Genomic DNA, 21,896 nt, shown 5'->3' with positions numbered 1-21,896 from the left:
CGGAGAGACGTCCTGTAGTAGGTAAAAGGCACGTCAATCCTGGGGAGCGTTGCAGTAAGTATAAGTTCAAATAGGAAAAAATTTTATACTCCGTGCTCCTCGAGTAGGGAGAGGTTGTTAGAAATTGTCCGAAAGAGAGTAGGTTATTAAACCATGCTTTATTGTAACCAACTGCAATGCGTTTCAGTGTGTGAAGAACGCCTTTTTCAAGCATAAAAATTTCACTTCTTCAAATTTCATGCTCTTTCTTCCGGCGCTGCGGAGATTCGTCTGCATCTGCAGTGCGGACGTCTTTTAGTGCAGGAACACGGCCGCCGATGCGCCCGTGTGACTAAGCCCTAAATGAATAAAATACCCTGAAAAATATTTAAAAAAATAGGTATTGCTGCATTTGTAATGACCCAGAAAATGAAAATATATTGTTATTTATCATGCTTGTTGAACGCTGTAAAAAATTTTTAAAAAGTAATACCAGAATTGCTATTTTTCTTTTGTCTGCCTCCCAAAAAAACTCAATAAAAAAGCAATCCAAAAGTCACATGTTCCTCAAACTGGTTCCAAACACAGGACCTCACATAGCTCTACAAAAATGTACTGGGTCTTAGAATGCAGCGAATGAGTCAATTGCTTTTTTTTAAAAACATGGTGAACAGCATGAAAATAAAACCCAGAAACAATGGTGGAATTTGTGGGTTTTATTCCCCCTTCCTCAACAAAAATTTTAGTAAAAGCTCTTCATTTTCCCTTTATATTCTAATGTGGGTCATACTGAAACTGATCCATGAAAAAAACTTGCTTTTTGCTTCACTCTGTGGTTATGGTCCTAGTTTCCATACTGAGAATCTCTTGTCAAAGAGCAAGTGTTGCTAATAAGGGTGGACGCACACTTATGATATTTTCTCTCTTGCGCTGCGAGAGCACGAGAAAACTCTCGCCTCGCAGCACAAGAAAGAGGCCGGTATAGAACCGGCATATCGCAAGTGGTTTCAATGGGGCCAGCGACAGCAGCGCTGGCCCCATTGAAAGCATAGGGAGAATGCAGCGGACTTCTGCCACAGCTGTGACAACTGTGACAGCTGTGGCAGGAGTTTCCTTCATCCCCAGCTGTGGCAGAAGTCCGCGGCATTCTATTCCATTGCTTTCAATGGGATCAGCACTGCTGCCGATCCCATTGAAATCAATGCTTTCTAAGAGATATAGCTATTCATGAATGAATAGCTAAGGGCTATGTGTGATTGGCTGAGCGCTCAGCCAATAGCTAAGCAATAGCTGCTATTGGCTGAGCCCTCAGCCAATCTGCACAGCCCTTTCAGGAGGCAGGGATTTTTAAATTCCCGACTGCTGAAAGAGCTTAATAGCAGTTCTGGGGCGCCAGCAGGAGGACGCGGCCGAGCGCAGGAGAGGTGAGTAATAATTTTTTTTTTTTTTTTACACACTTATTGATGATTATCGGGGAAGGGCTTATATTTCAAGCCCTTCCCCGATAATCATTCTGCGGGGCTTGGCTGAAACCATTGCTTTCAATGGGATCGGCAACAGTGCCGATCCCATTGAAAGCAATGGAATAGAATGCCGGGTGCCGGGTCCCCGCGGGAATGAAGGAAACTCCTGCCACAGCTGTCACAGCTGTGGCAGAAGTCCCCGGCATTCTCCATCTCTTTTCAATGGGGCTAGCGCTGCTGCCGCTGGCCCCATTGAAAAGACTGGCGATATGTCGGCGTGATGCCGATATCCCGGCGTCATGCTGGTTTTTTTCTCACACTGCGATGCGAGACTTTAACTTTAGTCTCGCATCGCTGTGGAGAAAAAATCGCCAGTGGGTGTTTACCCTGAAGCAGCCATTCAGTGTTTTCAGGTATTTTAGAACTGTGTATCAGATGAGCAGAGCATTAACCTCCATGAACATATATTATATAATTAGAACGTTAAACCTAAAAACATGATAATAAAAGGTAGAAATTTTTACATCTATGATTTTTAACTCCTATTAATTTCTTCTATTATAGGTCTTCTATTAAGTGCAAACTGTTTCCTGACCAGATTCCTGAAAACTTGATATGTTCAACAAAACATGAAGATCCTTTACCAGAGAAGACAAAAAGCTCATTGGTAAGTTATTCTAATTCTTTTCTTAGTCTAAGGGAGGGCACACACGACCGGATTTGAATTGCAGATTCGTGCGAGCCGACTTTAATATGTTTTAAAGGGGAACCAGACATCTTTTTATGTGTCCTCAGTGAGTGTGGCAGAAAGTAGAAACAAGCAACCTAATTTCAGCAGTCTGTCACTGATAACTGATGTTATTGTACTTTTTGAGAACTTATATTTTCATCCTGCAATATGTGACCAGTTAAGGCCTGCTTCACACGGGCAAGATTCTCATACGAGATTTGTGCATTGCGGGGTGCACAAATCTCACATAAATATGAACTCCATTCTTTTGAATGAGCTCATACGAGTGGCTGCTGATAAGTCTTTGGCATTGTGTTCTTTTTTTGTTTCTATGGTAACGAATGTTACATCACATGAAAGCCTTATCTGTCCAATATATGTTTTCAAAATGTTGTGTTTGTAGCTTATGGCAACAGTGATCTAGGCACGCGTGAAAACAAAATGGCGCAGTCTAAGGCGATATTCACAGCAAATGAGAGCAGAGGAGTAATAAAATTCCTGTTTCTGCAAGGAAAGTCTGCAAAGGATATTCATGGTGATATGTCGCTGACATTGGGGGATCAATGCCCTTCATATTCTACAGTTAAGAACTGGGTTGCCAAATTTGAAACCTGCCACTTCAGCACCAATCGTGAGGAACGTCCTGGACGACCGAGAGAGGTTGTTGTTCCAAAGATTGTCGATGCTGTGCACAACCTCATACTGGAGAATCGGCAATTTCAGCAAGAGGAATAGCAGACATCATGGGAATTTCTCGTGAATGTGTTTGTGTCATTATCCATGAACATTTGAACATGAAGAAGCTATCTGCAAAGTGGGGCCCCAAATGTTTGACAACAGATCAGAAAAGCATGCAAGTGAAAACTTCCCTGCCCATTTGTCAGCGTTTCCGGACTGATAAGAACTTCCTGGATTGACTGGTCACTATGGATGAGACCTGGATTTATTTGTATGACCCTGAAACCAAGGAGCAGTCAAAAGACAGGAGGCACAGTGGTTCTCCTCCCCCCAAGAAGTTCAGGGTGCAAAAATCAGCCACTAAGGTGATGGCGTCTGTGTTCTGGGATAAGGTGGGCGTGCTGCTAGTGAACTACCTTCAAAATCGTTCCACCATCAATGCAGGTATTACATTGAACTTTTGGACCAATTGAAGGCAGCTCTGAAGGCCAAAAGGCGCGGCAAGCTGTCCAAAGGAATCTTGTTCTTGCAAGATAACGCCTCCGCTCACACTGCACAAGCAACCATGGTAAAACTGGTGGAGCTAGGCTTCCAGCTAGGTGACCACCCACCTTATTCACCAGATCTAGCTCCCTCTGACTATCATCTGTTTCCAAACCTGAAGAAACACCTCAAGGGTACCAAATTTCACACCATTTCTGATGCCATGGCTGCTACGGATGACTGGTTTGAGGCACAACCGAAATCCTTCTTTTTGCACGGCTTACAGAACTTGGAATACCGATGTAAGAAGTGTGTTGACATCAGTGGATAGTATGTGGAATAAATGTAAAGTTTCATCTTCCTATCTCGTTTCTTTCTGGGTAAAGCCAAAGACTTATCAGCAGACCCTCGTATACAGTAGTGATTTTTTTCTTGGTGCTTTTAACTGTAACTATTGTACACTAGACACAAGTACAGTCTGATTATATGGCTGAATCGATCGCGATACGCAATACTACTTAAATGGCGCCATATCTCTTTAACTAGACCATTCATCTAATGATCTTTACTTTTGCTCCCCCCTTACAGCAATAAAACCTTAATAGACTGAAGTGGAATATTAAAATGTACCTTTAATTAGGTTACTACTATTTAAATACCAGAGGGTTTGCATGTCAACAACAAGGATGCTGCATGGAGTGGGACACCTTACTGAGACTTGATGGACCCAATTATAAGTCAGTTTGGTTTGCTAGTGTTCATTGTGCAACAGATCTGACAGAGCATTTTTGCTTGGAAGCCACAACACAAATATGAACAGAGCTTTGTTGCAACTTTCTGACACTTTTGAATCATGTTTATTGCCATACTGTTCTGATACTTTTGTTTCCATGTACTTTTATATACTCAACTGTATAAAATCAATGTTCCAACGTGCTTTCACACAGGACAGGATATTCTGCAACAGCGTTGTGGTATATGCCTTCCTGAAAATTCTGAACCAAAATCTGCACGACTAAATGTGGATTTTGATGCAGAATTGCTGGCAGCATTCTGCCATTTTCATTCCACATCAAAATCTTCACTTTAGCTGTGCGGATTTTGTTGCTAAAAATTCTGCAAAAATGCAAATACTGCAAATTTCTTGTGGAGTAATTCTGCCTGTGTGAAAGGACCCATAAAAAAGTGATGTCCCATAATGAAATACTATATTGTTCATGTTACATCACCATTTGTCAATTAAAATTAAAAATATGCTCCTGCGTCCAAAGAAATGTAATATATAATCATAGGACAACCTCTATAAAAGGGAACCCGTAACTAGGTATACCCACTAGTCACAGGTCCCTGGCTGTAATTACACCTTCTCGGCCTCAACAAAGCAAAAAAACTTCACATACTGAGAGCGACATAAATCAAGGCAGAGTGAATGTAATTACAGTCAGTTAACCGTAATTAGTCCCACCTACAGCACAACTCAGAGGTCTATCAGAAAGCTGTACAAGGCAGTTTTATCACTCCCCCCCATAGATAAAGTTTTGATTTTAACAGTTGCACACTTAGAAATGTATCTTCAAGCACTACATTATCATGGTCTGCATTGCCAACCTGAATTTTTCATTTTCCTGGACAATATATCTAAAAATGATGGGCAGCCAACTTTTTTTATGGACACATTGGAAAAACCATACTGAATGATAAAGATAAGTCATACATTTCCATAGGTCAGAAACGGATATGAACTCATCACCACTCACCAGCATTTACTGTGAGCTGTAAAATTATGATAATAACAGTCATAATAACCTGCTCAAGTACCAATGAGCTAAAAAAAATTCACGGAATAAACTGCCATATTTTTACGGAATTTCAGCATGGTTCGCCACCCGGCTCATGGTGTTCACCTCCTAAAATTTAATGACAGGTTCACTTTAAATCCTAATCAGGAAGCTGCACATCTAATAATAATAATAATAATCTTTATTTATATAGCACCAACATATTCTGCAGTGCTTACAATACAGGGAAAATAACACAAGACAACGGTTACATGAAGTAATCAATTAATGGAAACAGTAGGGGTGAGGGTCCTGCTCCAACGAGCTTGCATACTACAAATAATGGGGTGATACAGAAGGTAAAGGGGCTGGAGATGTGCACGGTATGGCGAGGTAGAGAATGAGGGATGCTATACACACAGACAATGGTCAGGCCGTATAGTGGCGAAATCGGGATGACTGCAGGTGCCGGTTGATTACAGCTAGCAGGGATTGCAGTCTGTGGGACATCTGTGATTAATTGCTAAGCTCGACTGGTGAGTTTGTCACTCATTTTTGTATAGTGCTTGTGACAAAAAAATTAATAGAGACTAACTTTAAGCATTAACTGTTTTGTTTGCTCCGCAGAAAGATATCCTTCTGTCAGATCTAATCGTCTGTACATTAGCTGGTTTTTTATGTTTTGCAGTCAGTGCCAGCACAGTGTTTCTCTTCTTAAGTGTAAGTAGTACATTTATACATCTATAGACTATGAATATATTTATACAATTAGATTGTTGCTAGCACTTTAAAGGGATATTCACTTCACTGCAGGTTATCCCTCATCCACAGTATAGTGAAACAACTTGCAGCCACTGGGATGACCATCTATTCTGAAATATCAGCCTCCCCACATAAAGCATTAGCATGCTTCTGCTCCATTTATTCAGGGGTAGCAATGGAGATAGTCAGTGGCTTGAATTCGGCTATCTCCATCAGTCCCATTGAGTGCTGCAGAAAGACAAATGCGCGGCATCCACTGAAGGACACATGCACAGCCTCCGCTGAAGGACACATGGAGCTGTGTATGCGCGGCCTCTGCTGATCACACTTTAGGACGCGCTGAGGCTGAAATTTCAGGATGGTAAGTGTCCCAGCGATTTGATTCCCACCAATCACCAAAATCCCAAAGGATAGGGAATAACTTGCTGTGATGGGAATAACCCTTTAAGCAGTTTGACATATTCTCATAGTTTAAATGACATGTCGAATAATTCACCGACCACTGTACAGTGGTTTTCCAGATTTTTCGTATTAATGAAACATTCTTAGTATAATTCATCAATTCCCCACTTCCTGCTAATGAGTGGTTTGCCAGAGCCTCTGTGAATACTGCAGGTTTAGTCCTATTCAAGTGGACTCAGCTAAAGTTTCTAACATAGCATTAGAATATATAATGTTTAGAACGTACATTTGAAAGAAAAAGTAAGTGAACCCTTTGGAATTATCTGGATGTCTGCAATAAAATGGAGTCTGATTGTTATAAAAGTCACAATTATAGACAAACACAATATAAATAAACTAATCACACACAGAAAGTTGTACCGCTCATGTATTTTAATGAGCAGATAGAGTAAGAATACAATACAGGGAGCAAAAGTCAGACTCATAAGCGCCAGACAGCCGCCCCAGCGACTATCACTGCTGTGCTTTTACAGAGGAATGAAAGTCTTACTCTAAATCGAGGTGGAGCTGGCCAGAGATCTCTTCCGGCTGCCCACTTCCATTCATAGTAAATAGAAGCTGTTCAAATATTGAGCGGCTCCTGTTTACACTGAGCGAGAAGTCGTTCAATAGTAGTTCCGTTTCAGTCAGCTGAAACAGAATAACTAGCGGCTACTGAGCAACTTTTTGCTTAGTGCCTTATTGGGGGCCGTATGTAAATGGGCCGATAGTTGCCTGTAATCCGTCGTTTGAGTGATTATGTAGGTGACTATCGGCCCATAAAGGTACCTTAAGTGAACTGTTAAATTTAATAACCTGTAGAGCTCCTGTTAGCATCAGTCACCTCAATCAAATGTTTTCTGTAGAGGCAAAAGATTTGCATAGTACTGAGGAAAAAGTGTGGAGCATTCTTCCCTGCAAATGCATTTCAATTCATTAATATTTCTGGGATCCTTTACACATACAGCCCTCTACATATCATGCCATAGCGGCTCAATGGGGTTAGGGTCATGACTCTGAGTTGATTTAGCGTACTTCTGTGCCTGAGATTGCTGTCTTGTTCCATCATTCAATGTCTGTTCAACTTGAAGTCAAGAACTGCTGCCTCTTACATTCTCCTGTAATATATTTTATGCATCTTAGAATTCATGGTCTCCTCAATGATTGTAGGGAGTCCCGGCCATGAGGCAGCAAGACAGCATCAAGTTGGACTAAAACTCTTGTTGTAGAGTGTTTGTTTTTCCTTCAAACATATTGTTGTGGACTTGCACTAAAAGTTTCTACATTTGTCTCCTCTATTCATAGAACATTTTCCAAGAAACACTGTCGAACATCCGGGGTAGTCTCAGGCAAACCTGAGATGATGTTTTCTTTGCACAGCATGGCCTTTCTTTTTGGTGTCCTTCCATGAACACCATTCTTGATCAGTGATTTTATAATAATAGACACCTAAAATAGATTTTTGCAGTTTGCAGAATCTTCTGTAGGCATTCTGCTGTTACCCTTGTGTTCTTTACCACCTCTTTTAGAATTACCCTTTGTATTTTTAGAATGATCTGAATGGGATGCCATCTTCTAGGGAGAGTAACAATAGTACTGAATTTTCTCTGTAGATAATGTGCTTTTGTAGCTTTTTTAATGTTCTGGTATTCTTTTGTGAGTATTGGGCCTAAAGGCATGGTTCACAGTAACCTTTTTTTTTTCAAAAGAACAACAGAATTTTCAGTAACCTAGCTGTGTTTGCCTTCATTTAATGGGAAAAGCACATGTGAAACCCACACTTCAAATCTCATCTCCTTAATTAAACACCCTTTGTCAATTCACTTTTAAAGAAGTTATTAACACAGAGTCATTTACTTTGTCCCAGCACTGTGGAGGTTTACTCAATGTGCTCAATAAGACACATGAACGGTACAACTGTCTTGGTGTTATTAGTTTACTTAGATGGAAGAGATGGTGAATGACGAAAAAAACAATAGATGAAGACTGTTTATGGATGAAGTTGTGAGGAAATGTACAAATGTATATATTTTCAAATGCCTGTGTATTTTTTATATTACAAAGTTCAGATACTCTCCTACTTGCGTACGTTCGAGTTACGAACTTTGCTAGATACGAACAAGCCTGTCTTGCAGTATCATGTAATGCTGTAGCATTACATGGTACTGTGCAGTGATCAGACAGGCATTCTATCTTTCAGAAGGCCCACGGCTGCCGTGGCAACCACATGGCATCCCATGGTCTTATCGGGGGAGGCAATACGGGACCGACGAATGTCAGGTGCGGGCTGTTTCTTACAGTTGACATCTGGCCATAGCGGCTCCGACAAGCCACGCCGCTTATCGGAACTGTTAACGCTTTAAATGCCATCAATTCTGACAGTGGCATTTTAAGGGGTTAACAGCACTGATGAGCGGCGCGGCTTGTTGGAGCTGCTGCGGACAGGTGTCAGCTGTAAGAAACAGCCTGCACCGGACGTTGTATGGAGCGGGATCCACCTGCGAGCCCTCTTCATACAAGCATTTGTTCGGCCTTCATACAAGCATTTGTTTGGCCTGTTTGTAAGTAGGGCACTATCTGTATAATGAAAACAATTCTGATAATTATACTATTTTTTTCCATATAGCCAATTCTCAGTACTGTGTTGCTTGTTGTGGCATTGACCGTGGGTTTCTTGGCACACTACATAATACCACAGTTACGAAAACATCACCCATGGCTATGGATTGCACAACCACTGCTTCAAAACAAAGAATACAGACAGAGAGAAATCACTGGTTAGTACTTTAGATCTTTAAGCCACACTCCCAAGAATTCCTCTGATGACTTAGTATAGTAAGGATGACTTATTTGTGTTAAAAATGTTTTGCCAAGTTGCAAAAGCGATAATGTACAAACTGTGCGCTAAACTTGATAAATGTGCCTATGTTAGTATAACCAGGAAAAAATGGCATATAGAATGCAACAGAATGGAGTACAGAAAGACAATATACCAATGTTAAAAAAATACAAGAAAAAAGTGTCAGTAAAAGAACAAAACATCAATATATAAATGTAAAAAGCACTCACCCAGCAGCAGCAGGTGAAGAACGGGAGCAAAAGGGAGTAACCAGCAGTAGATAAAAGACAGAGCACACTTGTGAGCCGCAGCCACTCCAGCCGGAAGTGGCTGCATACACAGATACTGCGGGCTGGGCGTGACGTCACCTAGCCTCACTAGGGAAGCTATAAAAGCCCAAAAACCTCTTATGCATATCAAGACATAAACGCTGGTCTCTTCAGGCTAATGCCCATGGATGGATTTCTGCTGCGTTTTACATGGCGGAAATCTGAGGTGTTCTCCCGCGGCTATAAGGTTCTATTGAACCTAATAGCTCAATGTTCATGCTGCGGAATTCCGCAGGGTGAAAGAAAACGCGGCATGTTCTATTTGCCACGGGAATACGCGTGGCTAGCTTCCATTGTAGTCAATGGAAGCCGGCTGTCACACGTGAATACACGTCCCTGCCCACCGCCGGCCATGTCATCCGGCACTGCCAGTGCGCCATGCGCTGTACTGCGCATGTGCGCCAGCCCTCCGGGCAGGACACGTACAGTGGATATGGAGTGGTGAGTATGGGGGTTTTTTGGGGCGCCGTGGCGGACTCTGCTGCGATATTCCGCTGGCGGAGTACATCACGGCAGTGGGCATGTGTTGGGACTCACCCATACAGTAGTTACTCAAAGGGAAACACCCCTTTAGGGAGAAAAAACTGCCAAAATACTCTGCTGCAGCAATTAATCTCTATTGCATAGACACCAGAGGAGAGGGGATGTTGCAAGAAAGAAAAAACTGACAAATGCCAACTCATGATATAAAAAGTGTGTGTGTGCTGCAGACGAGCTCACACACACAAAAATCCCTATAAATGACTGCAAAATGCAATAAATGTTTAATTAAAACGTTAATAAATGCTTAATAATTGATCCATATTAAACCATATTAAAAAGTTAATGCATATGAAAAGTTGGAAAGTTAATGCATCTTCCGAATTAGTGGGTGGTTAAAATATACGTAATGAGAATAGTTATTTCTGTTTTTTCAAGTATAATTTAGCTTATTAAGCAAATAATTCAACTCCCTGGCTCAAGCTTTAGGGGCTACTGTATCGAGATCAAAAATCTATTTGCTTTCAACCCGAGACATCTGGTGGATGTAGTTTCCAGCTCTTAAATGCGAAAATATTTTGTCAATAGCAAAACATTTGGTGCCTAGGGCGTTGTTATTATGTTTTTCGGCAAAATGTTTGGAAAGCGGATAACCTTTAAAGCCTTTTACAATATTGGTAAGCTATTCGTTAATCCTGATTTTAAATGGGCGTTTAGTTCTACCGAAATGCATTTTATTACAGGGGCAAATCTGAAGATATATAACCCCAGCCGTATTGCAATTTAACCCCTTAACGACCAGCCCATAGTGTTTTTACGTCCTCCCGAAGTGGGCTTTATTCTCTGAGGACGTAAAAACATGTGTCCTGCAGAGAATAAAGCCCCTCGGGCTGTGGACGTGACAGCTCCATGCTGTCGGTGTCCGCAGGTAGCTCACAGCATGGAGCTGTCATCCCGGGCTGTACGGACGCCCCCCCCGGCATTGCGATCGGCGCTATGCAATTGGATACTTTCATCCCCCCTTATCATATTCGTAAGGGGGATGAAATTACGTACCCAAGGTCCTGGATTTGTTCCCTGATGGGATGTTCATCCCCGGATCTTACCCCAGCTTCGGCGCATGCGCCCGTCAGCATGATGGCGGACGCATGCGCAAAAGTGAAAGATTGCCCAAGAAATGTAAAATCTCCCTGCTACTGGCTACCGAAGGTAGCCAAGAGCCTGGAGATGTCACGGGGAGCCGTGGTATGCGGTTACTGGTCACGTGATCGCCGTTATCCAATGCATAATGGCGATCACGTAAAAGTTCTTTAAAAAGTGGCAGTTTCATCTCCCCTCACCGATGCGATCGGTGGGGGGAGATGAAACATCTTCTCGGAGGCTTCCGCATTTGAATCCAGATGCGATTATCCTCCATGGACCCTTCCGGCTTCTGCGCATGCGCCCGCCGGCAAAATGCTGGACACATTCACAGGAGCCGGGGAGCCCAGGAAATTTTAAATCTCCTTGCTCCAAGCAACCAGCGGTCGCGGAGTGCTTGGAGCAGTGACCGGTGGCCTCGCTGAGCGGTCCCCGGTCACGTGATAAAGTAGCGAACTAACATTGGGCCGGTCACACATGACCAGAGAGGAATTACGGGTTCTGCATGCGCTTGATCAGCGGTAATCCATGGATCAATCGCATGCATTGGATTACACAATTCCCCCCAATTAGTGGGTCGGAATTACGGAATCCACTCGCAGAAACAGAACACGGCATGCTATATTTTACCGTGGATATCCGCGATCTAGAGCCCATTGTGCTCTATGACCGCGGATATACCCGCAGCCCATATGCAAACACATTGTGTACGGGCTGCGGGTACCGGATCATCTCTAAGCGACGGCACGGGAAATATAAACAAAAAACCACCTGTGTAAGTAGGGTGTTATGCGCAGTACATTATGCGGCCTTACGCAGGTTCACGGCCGGCTCACAGCTGGGATCCGCTGCGGGCCTCCGCAAGCAGATTCCACCTACGGCTACGTGAGCCCGGCATTATTCAGACCGCTACCTGTAATCCGTAATTTACAAGAAGCCCCTGGAACGTTCGCCTTCCTGCAGTTCCAGGAGCAGCTTGTTGAGCGCCTTCTCTGTGAGACCGCTGCACCGCAGCAAAATTACAAAGCCTCACAGAGCGCCACTTTTTACACCCGATACCCGCCGCTGAGGTTACGAAATACCCCCCAAAATACATGAGAGGAGGGGGGGGGGGATACCCGGTTTTCTTGCCCCATGTACCCATCTCAACCAGCCTCCGTAATTATCCCTGTCTTCGGACATAAAACGCAGTTTATATTATTACCTTTATCTAATATTTAGGGAATGCCAAAAAAATGGGGATGGTGGGGGGGGGGATGGGGAGGGATTATTTTTAGGAAGTCAATTTTTTTTCTGTATAAGTGGGCAATGGGGCCTGGAATTTATTCAGTTCTGCCCTGAAATCCAGCGAGCATTCCCTCCATTATGGGCCTAGCCATGTGTCCTGTAAGTAGATTAGGGCCACAATGGGTATGTTTCTGAACACGGGACAAATGGGGGTATCCATTTTGGGGTGAAGGTCTTCATTCCTATGTACACTGTCCAAAAAAAACTATTTTTAAATTGACACAATTGCAAAAAAAATGAAAATCATAATTTTTTTCCTTCTGCTTGGCTTAGATTCATACAAAAACTGTGAAGTCAAAAAAGTCATCATACCCCTAGATAAATTCGTTAGGGGGTCTACTTTTCAAAATGGAGTCACTTGTGGGGGTTCGCCATCGTTTTGGTCACTCAATGGCTCTACAAGTGGGCAATGGGGACTAAATCTCCTTCAAGCTAAATTTCTGTTCCGAAAGCCACCGGTTGCTCCTTTGATTTTGGGCCCCATTGTGCATATAGACATAATACTAGGGCCACAATGGGTATGTTTCTGAGCACAGGACAAACAGGGGTATCCATTTTGGGGTGCAAGTTTTCATTCATATATGTACGGTACAAAAAAAACTGCTTTTGAAATGACAGAATTACCAAAAAAATGAAAATCGTATTTTTTTTCCTTCGGCTTGGCTTAGATTCATTCAAAAACTGTGAAGTCAAAAAAGTCATCGTACCCCTAGATAAATTCGTTAAGGGGTCTACTTTTCAAAATGGGGTCACTTGTGGATGTTCTCCATCGTTTTGGTCACTCAAGGGCTCTACAAGTGGGCAATGGGGACTAAATCTCCTTCAAGCAAAATTTCTTTTCCGAAAGCCACGGGTTGCTCCTTTCATTTTGGGCCCCATTGTGCATCCAGACATACGATTAGGGTCACAATGGGTATGTTTCTGAGCACGGGAGAAACAGGGGTATCCATTTTGGGGTGCAAGTCTTCATTCATATATGTGCTGTACAAAAAAACTGCTTTTAAAATGACAGAATTACCAAAAAAATGAAAATCGTAATTTTTTTCCTTCGGCTTGGCTTAGATTCATTCAAAAACTGTGAAGTCAAAAAAGTCATCGTACCCCTAGATAAATTCGTTAAGGGGTCTACTTTTCAAAATGGGGTCACTTGTGGGCGTTCTCCATCGTTTTAGTCACTCAATGGCTCTACAAGTGTGCAATAGGGCCTAAATCTCCTTCAAGCAAAATTTCTGTTCCGAAAGCCACCGGTTGCTCCTTTCATTTTGGGCCCCATTGTGCATCCAGACGTAAGATTAGGGCCACAATGGGTATGTTTCTGAGCACGGGACAAACAGGGGTATCAATTCTGGGGTGCAAATCCTAATTTTCATGTTTACTATAGAAAAAAGTCCTGTCTTTAAAATGACATATTTGCAAAAATATGAAATTTTAGTTTTTCTCTTCTAAATTGCATTGATTCCTGAAAAAAAAACTGTGGGGTTAAAATACTCATGACAACCCTCAGTGAATACGTTAAAGGGTGTAGTTTTTAAATTGGGGTCACTTGTGGGGGTATCTATCATTTTGACTCCTATGAGCCTTTCCAATCTTGGATTGGTGTAGGAAAACAAAGTGTTCCTCAAAATGCTGAAAAGTAATGTTACATTTGTACGTCTCCTAAATGGTTAAAAAAAAACGAAAGTTTTTCTAATGTGCACCCAAAATAAAGTAAACGGATGGAAATATAAATCTTAGCAAAAATTTCTATATTACGTTTGCACATATTTGAGATATTGCAGTTGGAAATGTGAAAAAATGACGATTTTTTCAAAATTTTCCCAATTTTGGCGCTTTTAATAAATAAACAGAAATTCTATCGGTCTTTTTTTTCCACCTAAATGAAGTACAACATGTGGCGAAAAAACAATGTCAGAATCACTTGGATATGCAAAACCTTTCTGGTGTTTTTCCATGCTAAAGTGACACGTGTCAGATTTGCAAAATTTGGCCTGGTCATTAAGGCGCAAACAGGCTTGGTCACTAAGGGGTTAAAGGATGTTTTATTTGGAACTAGCTTACCCGTCGCGCGTTGCTGCGAAGACAGATACATACATTCGTTTTTATATATCTAGATAACAACCAATCACAGCGCAGCTTTCAAGTTACCTCAGCGGTATAATATATAACAACCAATCACAGCGCAGCTTTCATGTTACCTCAGTGGTATAATATATAGCAACGAATCGCAGCACAGCTTTCATGTAACCTCAGTAGTATAAGAAATAGCAACCAATCACATCACAGCTTTCATTTTACCTCAGCATTCTCAATATCCAGCAATTGTCAAGCGAAACGTTTGGCGGATGCATCATTTTGTAGTTGAACACGCTTGCTCGTAATGCCTTTTGCTTTCATGCTTGAGATGGAAATCAAACGATCTTTGTCTGGGGGGCATAACTGTCGACGATGCTCGCACGCGCGCCACCTATCGATGGATAGATGTACTATGCCAGTAATCTTCCCAGGAGTGTACTGAACAACTTCCTAAAGTTTCATGGCGATTAGATGAATGGTGTAGTAATGCATAAAAGACAGACAGACATACATTCATTTATATATATATATAGATGACATCAGGAAGTGAGTGAATTAGATTCCGTACGTAAAATTTGGACGCTAATTGTTTTGCGCTTAGAATTGAATAATCGAGTTGGGACCCATTAACTTTTCCTATTTATGACATAATCAATGCTCGTGTCAAATTTTATGTTTCTATGACATCGGGAAGTGAGAAAATTAGATTCCGTACGTAAAATTTGGACGCTAATTCTTTGGCGCTTAGAATTAAATAATCGAGTTGGGACCCATTAGCTTTTCCTGTTTATAACATAATCAATGCTCGTGACGAATTTCACGTTTCTATGACATTGGGAAGTGAGAGAATTAGATTCCGTATGTAAAATTTGGACGCTAATTCTTTTACGCTTAAAATTAAATAATCGATTTGGGACCCATTAACTTTTCCTATTTATGACATAATCAATGCTCGTGCCAAATTACATCGGGAAGTGAGAAAATTAGATTCCGTATGTAAAATTTGGACGCTAATTCTTTAGCGCTTAGAATTAAATAATCGAGTTGGGACCCATTAACTTTTCCTATTTATGACATAATCAATGCTCATGCCAAATTTCATGTTTCTATGACATCGGGAAGTGAGAAAATTAGATTCTGTACGTAAAATTTGGACGCTAATTCTTTGGCGCTTAGAATTGAATAATCAAGTTGGGACCCATTAGCTTTTCCTATTTATGACATAATCAGTGCTCGTGCCAAATTTCAAGTTTCTATTACATTGGGAAGTGAGAGAATTAGATTCCGTACGTAAAATTTAGACGCTAATTCTTTTGCACTTAGAATTGAATAATCGAGTTGGGACCAATTACCTTTTCCTATTTATGAGATAATCAATGCTCGTGCCAAATTACTTCGGGAAGTGAGAGAATTAGATTCCGTACGTAAAATTTGGACGCTAATTCTTTTGTGCTTAGAATTGAATAATCGAGTTGGGACCTATTAACTTTTCCTATTTCTGACATAATCAATGCTCGTGCCAAATTTCAAATTTCTATGATATTGCAAAGTGAGAGAATTAGATTCCGTACGTAAAATTCGGACGCTAATTCTTTGACACTTAGAATTGAATAATCGAGTTGGAACCCATTAAGTTTTCCTATTTATGACATAATCAATGCTTGTGCCAAATTTCAAGTTTCTATGACATTGGGAAGTGAGAGAATTATAATAATAATAATAATAATAATCTTTATTTGTATAGCGCCAACTTATTCCGCAGAATTAGATTCTGTACGTAAAATTTGGACGCTAATTCTTTTGCGCTAGAATTGAACAGTCGAATTGGGACCCATTAGCTTTTACTATTTATGGCATAATCAATGCTCGTGCCAAATTTCAAGTTTCTATGACATTGGAAAGTGAGAGAATTAGATTCCGTACGTAAAATTTGGACGCTAATTCTTTTGCACTTAGAATTGAATAATCAAGTTGGGACCCATTAACTTTTCCTATAATCAATGCTCATGCCAAATTTCATGTTTCTACGACATCAGGAAGTGAGAGAATTGGTGGCAATGATGGAAAACGAACGATCTACGTGGGGGGGGGGGGGGTGTAACTGTCGACACTCGCACGCGCGCCATTTATCATGGGATAGTTGTACTATGCCTATAATCTTCCCAGGATTATACTCAACAACTTCCCAAAGTTTCATGGCGATCGAATGAATGGTGTAGTAGCGCATAAAGGACAGACAGACAGACACGCAGACAGACACGCAGACAAACATTCAATTTTATATATATAGATAAACGTGTGTTATCAGAGTTCAAAAAACATACCATAGATGGGCATTGTCTAATGCGTAATTTCCCACACACATCGCAATTCCTGCATGGTGTAAAGCCTCCTTTACTAATGGTGTCCCTCCTATTAATCTGTTCAAACTTTGGCATAGATGCAGCCACCATGTTACCGATATTTTTTGCGTTTGTAAAAATGAACCAAGTTTATTCTGTAGCAAAGGACCAATTAGCTTATCCTTAAAAAGGAGTGTCCAGTGTTTGTTGACAATTCTTTTAAAACAATTAGTCTGGGCATTAAATTGAGTGACAAGGGGGATTCTCATCTCTACAGGTGTTTTTCTATTTTTCTCCTTAGGACGGAACAGGTTTGTTCTGTACATCGGCTTAATCTTTGATTTCATCTGGTTGAGCTCATGCCTATCGTGTCCACTAATTGTAAAGGTGTCCACTAACCAAGAAGCCTCCTTCAGATAGTCACCAGTGTTAGAGCAATTCCTTTGAGCTTTAATAAATTGGCTTTTGGGAATGTTCAAAAGCCAACTGCGGAGGTGGAAGCTATTCAGTGGGATGGAGCTATTAGAGGCAGTGTCTTTTCTAAAGCTTTTTCAGAGTAATTTTTGTTCAATGCATCCACATAAATTGTGATATCCAAAAAATTAACACTGGTTTTACTGCAAACCGAGATAAATTTGAGAGGGAAATCATTTATCTCAATATTGGTGAGAAAATCATCCGGGGATTGCTGGTTACTAGAGATGAGCGAGCACCAAAATGCTCGGGTGCTCGTTACTCGAGTCAAACTTCCCGCGATGCTCGAGGGTTCGTTTCGAGTAACGAACCCCATTGAAGTCAATGGGCGACCCGAGCATTTTTGTATGGGACCTATGCTCCGCTAAGGTTTTCATTTGTGAAAATCTGGGAAATTCAAGAAAGTGATGGGAACAACACAGAAACGGATAGGGCAGGCGAGGGGCTACATTTTGGGCTGCATCTCAAGTTCCCAGGTCCCACTATTAAGCCACAATAGCGGCAAGAGTGGGCCCCCCCCCCAACAATTTTTACTTCTGAAAAACCCTCATTAGCAAGGCATACCTTAGCTAAGCACCACACTACCTCCAACAAAGCACAATCACTGCCTGCATGACACTCCGCTGCCACTTCTCCTGGGTAACATGCTGCCCAACCGCCATTTCAGTAATAGTAGCAGTCAAGACAGGCCCCAGTAACATATCACTAGCAGCATTATAGGGGGAGCACAGTATTAGTTCCATTTCAGTAGTAGTAGCAGTCTAGACAGGCCCCAGTAACATATCACTAGCAGAAGTATAGGGGGAGCACAGTATTAGTTCCATTTCAGTAGTAGTAGCAGTCTAGACAGGCCCCAGTAACATATCACTAGCAGCAGTATAGGGGGAGCACAGTATTAGTTCCATTTCAGTAGTAGTAGCAGTCTAGACAGGCCCCAGTAACAATTCCAAAGCAGCAGTATAGGGGGAGCACAGTATTAGTTCCATTTCAGTAGTAGTAGCAGTCTAGACAGGCCCCAGTAACATATCACTAGCAGCAGTATAGAGGGAGCACAGTCTTAGTTCCATTTCAGTAATAGTAGCAGTCAAGACAGGCCCCAGTAACAATTTCGAAGCAGCAGTGTAGGGGGAGCACAGTATTAGTTCCATTTCAGTAGTAGTAGCAGTCAAGACAGGCCACAGTAACATTCCCGTTGCAGCAGTTTAGGGAGATAACAGTCTCTTTCACATTTCAGTAGTTGCAGTATAGACAAGGCCCCAGTTACCTTGCTGTACCATGAGTGCAGGCGAAGCCCATAAAAATGACTAGGATTACACTGTAGGCGAGGGCCCAAAAAATTGGTGTACCAACAGTACTAATGTACCTCAGAAAAATTGCCCATGCCCAACCAAGAGGGCAGGTGAAACCCATTAATCGCTTTGGTTACTGTGGCTTAATTTGTAACTAGGCCTGGAGGCAGCCGAGTTAAAATAAAAATTGGTTCAGGTGCAAGTTTCAACGCTTTAATGAGAATTGAAACGTATAAACATTGTTTACAAAAGTAATATGACTGAGCCTTGTGGGCCTAAGAAAACTTGCCCGTTCGGCGTGATTACGTGAGGTTTCAGGAGGAGGAGCAGGAGGAGGAGGATGAATATAATACACAGATTGATGAAGCTAAAAGGTCCCCGTTTTTTATGGTGATAGAGGACGATGCTTCCATCTGCAGGTGCAGCCTACGTATTGTTTAGGTACCGCTGCTGTCCGCTGGTGGAGAAGAGAAGTCTGGGGAAATCCAGGCTTTGTTCATCTTTATGAGTGTAAGCCTGTCGGCACTGTCGGTTGACAGGCGGGTACGCTTATCCGTGATGATTCCCCCAGCCGCACTAAACACCCTCCCTGACAAGATGCTAGCCGCAGGGCAAGCAAGCACCTCCAGGGCATACAGCGCGAGTTCAGGCCACGTGTCCAGCTTCGACACCCAGTAGTTGTACGGAGCAGAGGCGTCACGGAGAACGGTCGTGCGATCGGCTACATACTCCCTCACCATCCTTTTACAGTGCTCCCGCCGACTCAGCCTTGACTGGGGAGTGGTGACACAGTCTTGCTGGGGAGCCATAAAGCTGGCAAAGGCCTTGGAGAGTATTCCCTTGCCTGAGCTTTACATGCTGCCTGATCTCCGCGCCTCCCCTGCTACCTGGCCCTCGGAACTGCGCCTTCTGCCACTAGCGCTGTCGGATAGGAATTTTACCATCAGATTGTCCACCAGGGTCCTGTGGAATAGCATCACTCTCGAACCCCTTTCCTCTTCGGGTATGAGAGTGGAAAGGTTTTCCTTATACCGTGGGTCGAGCAGTGTGTACACCCAGTAATCCGTAGTGGCCAGAATGCGTGTAACGCGAGGGTCACGAGAAAGGCATCCTAACATGAAGTCAGCCATGTGTGCCAGGGTACCTGTACGCAACACATGGCTGTCCTCACTAGGAAGATCACTTTCAGGATCCTCCTCCTCCTCCTCAGGCCATACACGCTGAAAGGATGACAGGCAAGCAGCATGGGTACCTTCAGCAGTGGGCCAAGCTGTCTCTTCCCCCTCCTCCTCATGCTCTTCCCCCCCTCCTCCTCCAAAACGCTCTGAGATATAGACATGAGGGTGCTCTGACTATCCAGCGACATACTGTCTTCCCCCACCTCTGTTTCCGAGCGCAAAGCGTCTGCCTTTATGCTTTGCAGGGAACTTCTCAAGAGGCATAGCAGAGGAATGGTAACGCTAATGATTGCAGCATCGCCGCTCACCATCTGGGTAGACTCCTCAAAGTTTCCAAGGACCTGGCAGATGTCTGCCAACCAGGCCCACTCTTCTGTAAAGAATTGAGGAGGCTGACTCCCACTATGCCGCCCATGTTGGAGTTGGTATTCCACTATAGCTCTACGCTGCTCATAGAGCCTGGCCAACATGTGGAGCGTAGAGTTCCACCGTGTGGGCACGTCGCACAGCAGTCGGTGCACTGGCAGATTAAACCGATGTTGCAGGGTCCGCAGGGTGGCAGCATCCGTGTTGGACTTGCGGAAATGTGCGCTGACCCGGCGCACCTTTCCGAGTAGGTCTGACAAGCGTGGGTAGCTTTTCAGAAAGCGCTGAACCACCAAATTAAAGATGTGGGCCAGGCATGGCATGTGCGTGAGGCTGCCAAGCTGCAGAGCTGCCACCAGGTTACGGCCGTTGTCACACACGACCATGCCCGGTTGGAGGCTCAGCGGCGAAAGCCGTGTGCCTCTTCTCTCCTAAGCTGAGTAGTTTCAGCACGGCCTGCTGACGCTTGCCCACCGCTGTGCTGCCACGCTACGCGACACCAACTGCTGGCGACGTGCTGCTGCTGACACATCTTGATTGTGAGACAGAGGTTGCGTAGGAGGAGGAGGGTGGTTTAGTGGAGGAAGCATATACCGCCGCAGATACCAGCACCGAGCTTGGGCCCGCAATTCTGGGGGTGGGTAGGACGTGAGCGGTCCCAGTCTCTGACTCGGTCCCAGCCTCCACTAAATTCCCCCAATGTGCCGTCAGGGAGATATAGTGGCCCTGCCCGCCTGTGCTTGTCCACGTGTCCGTTGTTAAGTGGACCTTGCCAGTAACCGCGTTGGTGAGGGCGCGTACAATGTTGCGGAAGACGTGGTCGTGCAGGGCTGGGACGGCACATCGGGAAAAGTAGTGGCGACTGGGAACTGAGTAGTGCGGGGCCGCCGCCGCCATCATGTTTTTGAAAGCCTCCGTTTCCACAAGCCTATACAGCAGCATCTCCAGGCTGATGAATTTGGCTATGTGCACGTTTAACGCTTAAGGGTGCGGGTGCGTGGCGTCATACTTGCGCTTGCGTTCAAACAGTTGCGCTAGCGACGGCTGGACGCTGCACTGAGAGACATTGCTGGATGGGGCCGAGGACAGCGGAGGTGAGGGTGTGGGTGCAGGCCGGGAGACGGTCGTGCCTGTGTCCTGAGAGGGGGGTTGGATCTCAGTGGCAGGTTGGGGCACAGGGGAAGAGGCAGTGGTGCAAACCGGAGGCGGTGAATGGCCTTCGTCCCACCTTGTGGGGTGCTTGGCCATCATATGCCTGCGCATGCTGGTGGTGGTGGCTCCCCGGCTGATCTTGGCGCGACAAACCTTGCACACCACAGTTCGTCAGTCGTCTGCACTCTCAGTGAAAAACTGCCACACCTTTGAGCACCTCGGCCTCTGCTGGGTGGCATGGCGCGAGGGGGCGCTTTGGGAAACAGTTGGTGGATTATTCGGTCTGGCCCTGCCTCTACCCCTGGCCACCGTACTGCCTCTTCCAACCTGCCCTGCTGTTGCACTTGCCTCCCCCTCTGAAGACCTGTCCTCAGTAGGCTTAGCAAACCAGGTGGGGTCAGTCACCTCATCGTCCAGCTGCTGTTCCTCCGAATCCTCTGTGCGCTCCTCCCTCGGACTTACTGCCCTTACTACTACCTTACTGATAGACAACTGTGTCTTATCGTCATCGTCCTCCTCACCTACTGAAAGCTCTTGAGACAGTTGCCGGAAGTCCCCAGCCTCATCCCCCGGACCCCAGGAACTTTCCAAAGGTTGGGCATCGGTCACTACAAACTCCTCCAGTGGGAGAGG

At 43.8% G+C, this 21,896-nt stretch overlaps 1 protein-coding gene across 1 annotated transcript in view; it reads left to right on the top strand.

Annotated features, from left to right (window-relative positions):
• The window catches only part of PCNX2 (pecanex 2), a 397,565-nt gene that overhangs the window by 186,024 nt on the left and 189,645 nt on the right, over positions 1-21,896 (top strand). The window contains exons 16-18 of the mRNA XM_066594873.1: positions 2,007-2,109; positions 5,739-5,831; positions 8,941-9,091. Of these exons, the coding sequence (XP_066450970.1) occupies positions 2,007-2,109; positions 5,739-5,831; positions 8,941-9,091 (347 nt within the window). The remainder of the gene's footprint in view (positions 1-2,006; positions 2,110-5,738; positions 5,832-8,940; positions 9,092-21,896) is intronic.

The sequence above is a fragment of the Eleutherodactylus coqui genome, chromosome 3 (assembly GCF_035609145.1).
Source record: "Eleutherodactylus coqui strain aEleCoq1 chromosome 3, aEleCoq1.hap1, whole genome shotgun sequence".
Lineage (NCBI taxonomy): Eukaryota > Metazoa > Chordata > Amphibia > Anura > Eleutherodactylidae > Eleutherodactylus > Eleutherodactylus coqui.
Note: the sequence above shows the minus strand (reverse complement) of the source record. Positions and strands in the feature narration are given on the sequence as shown.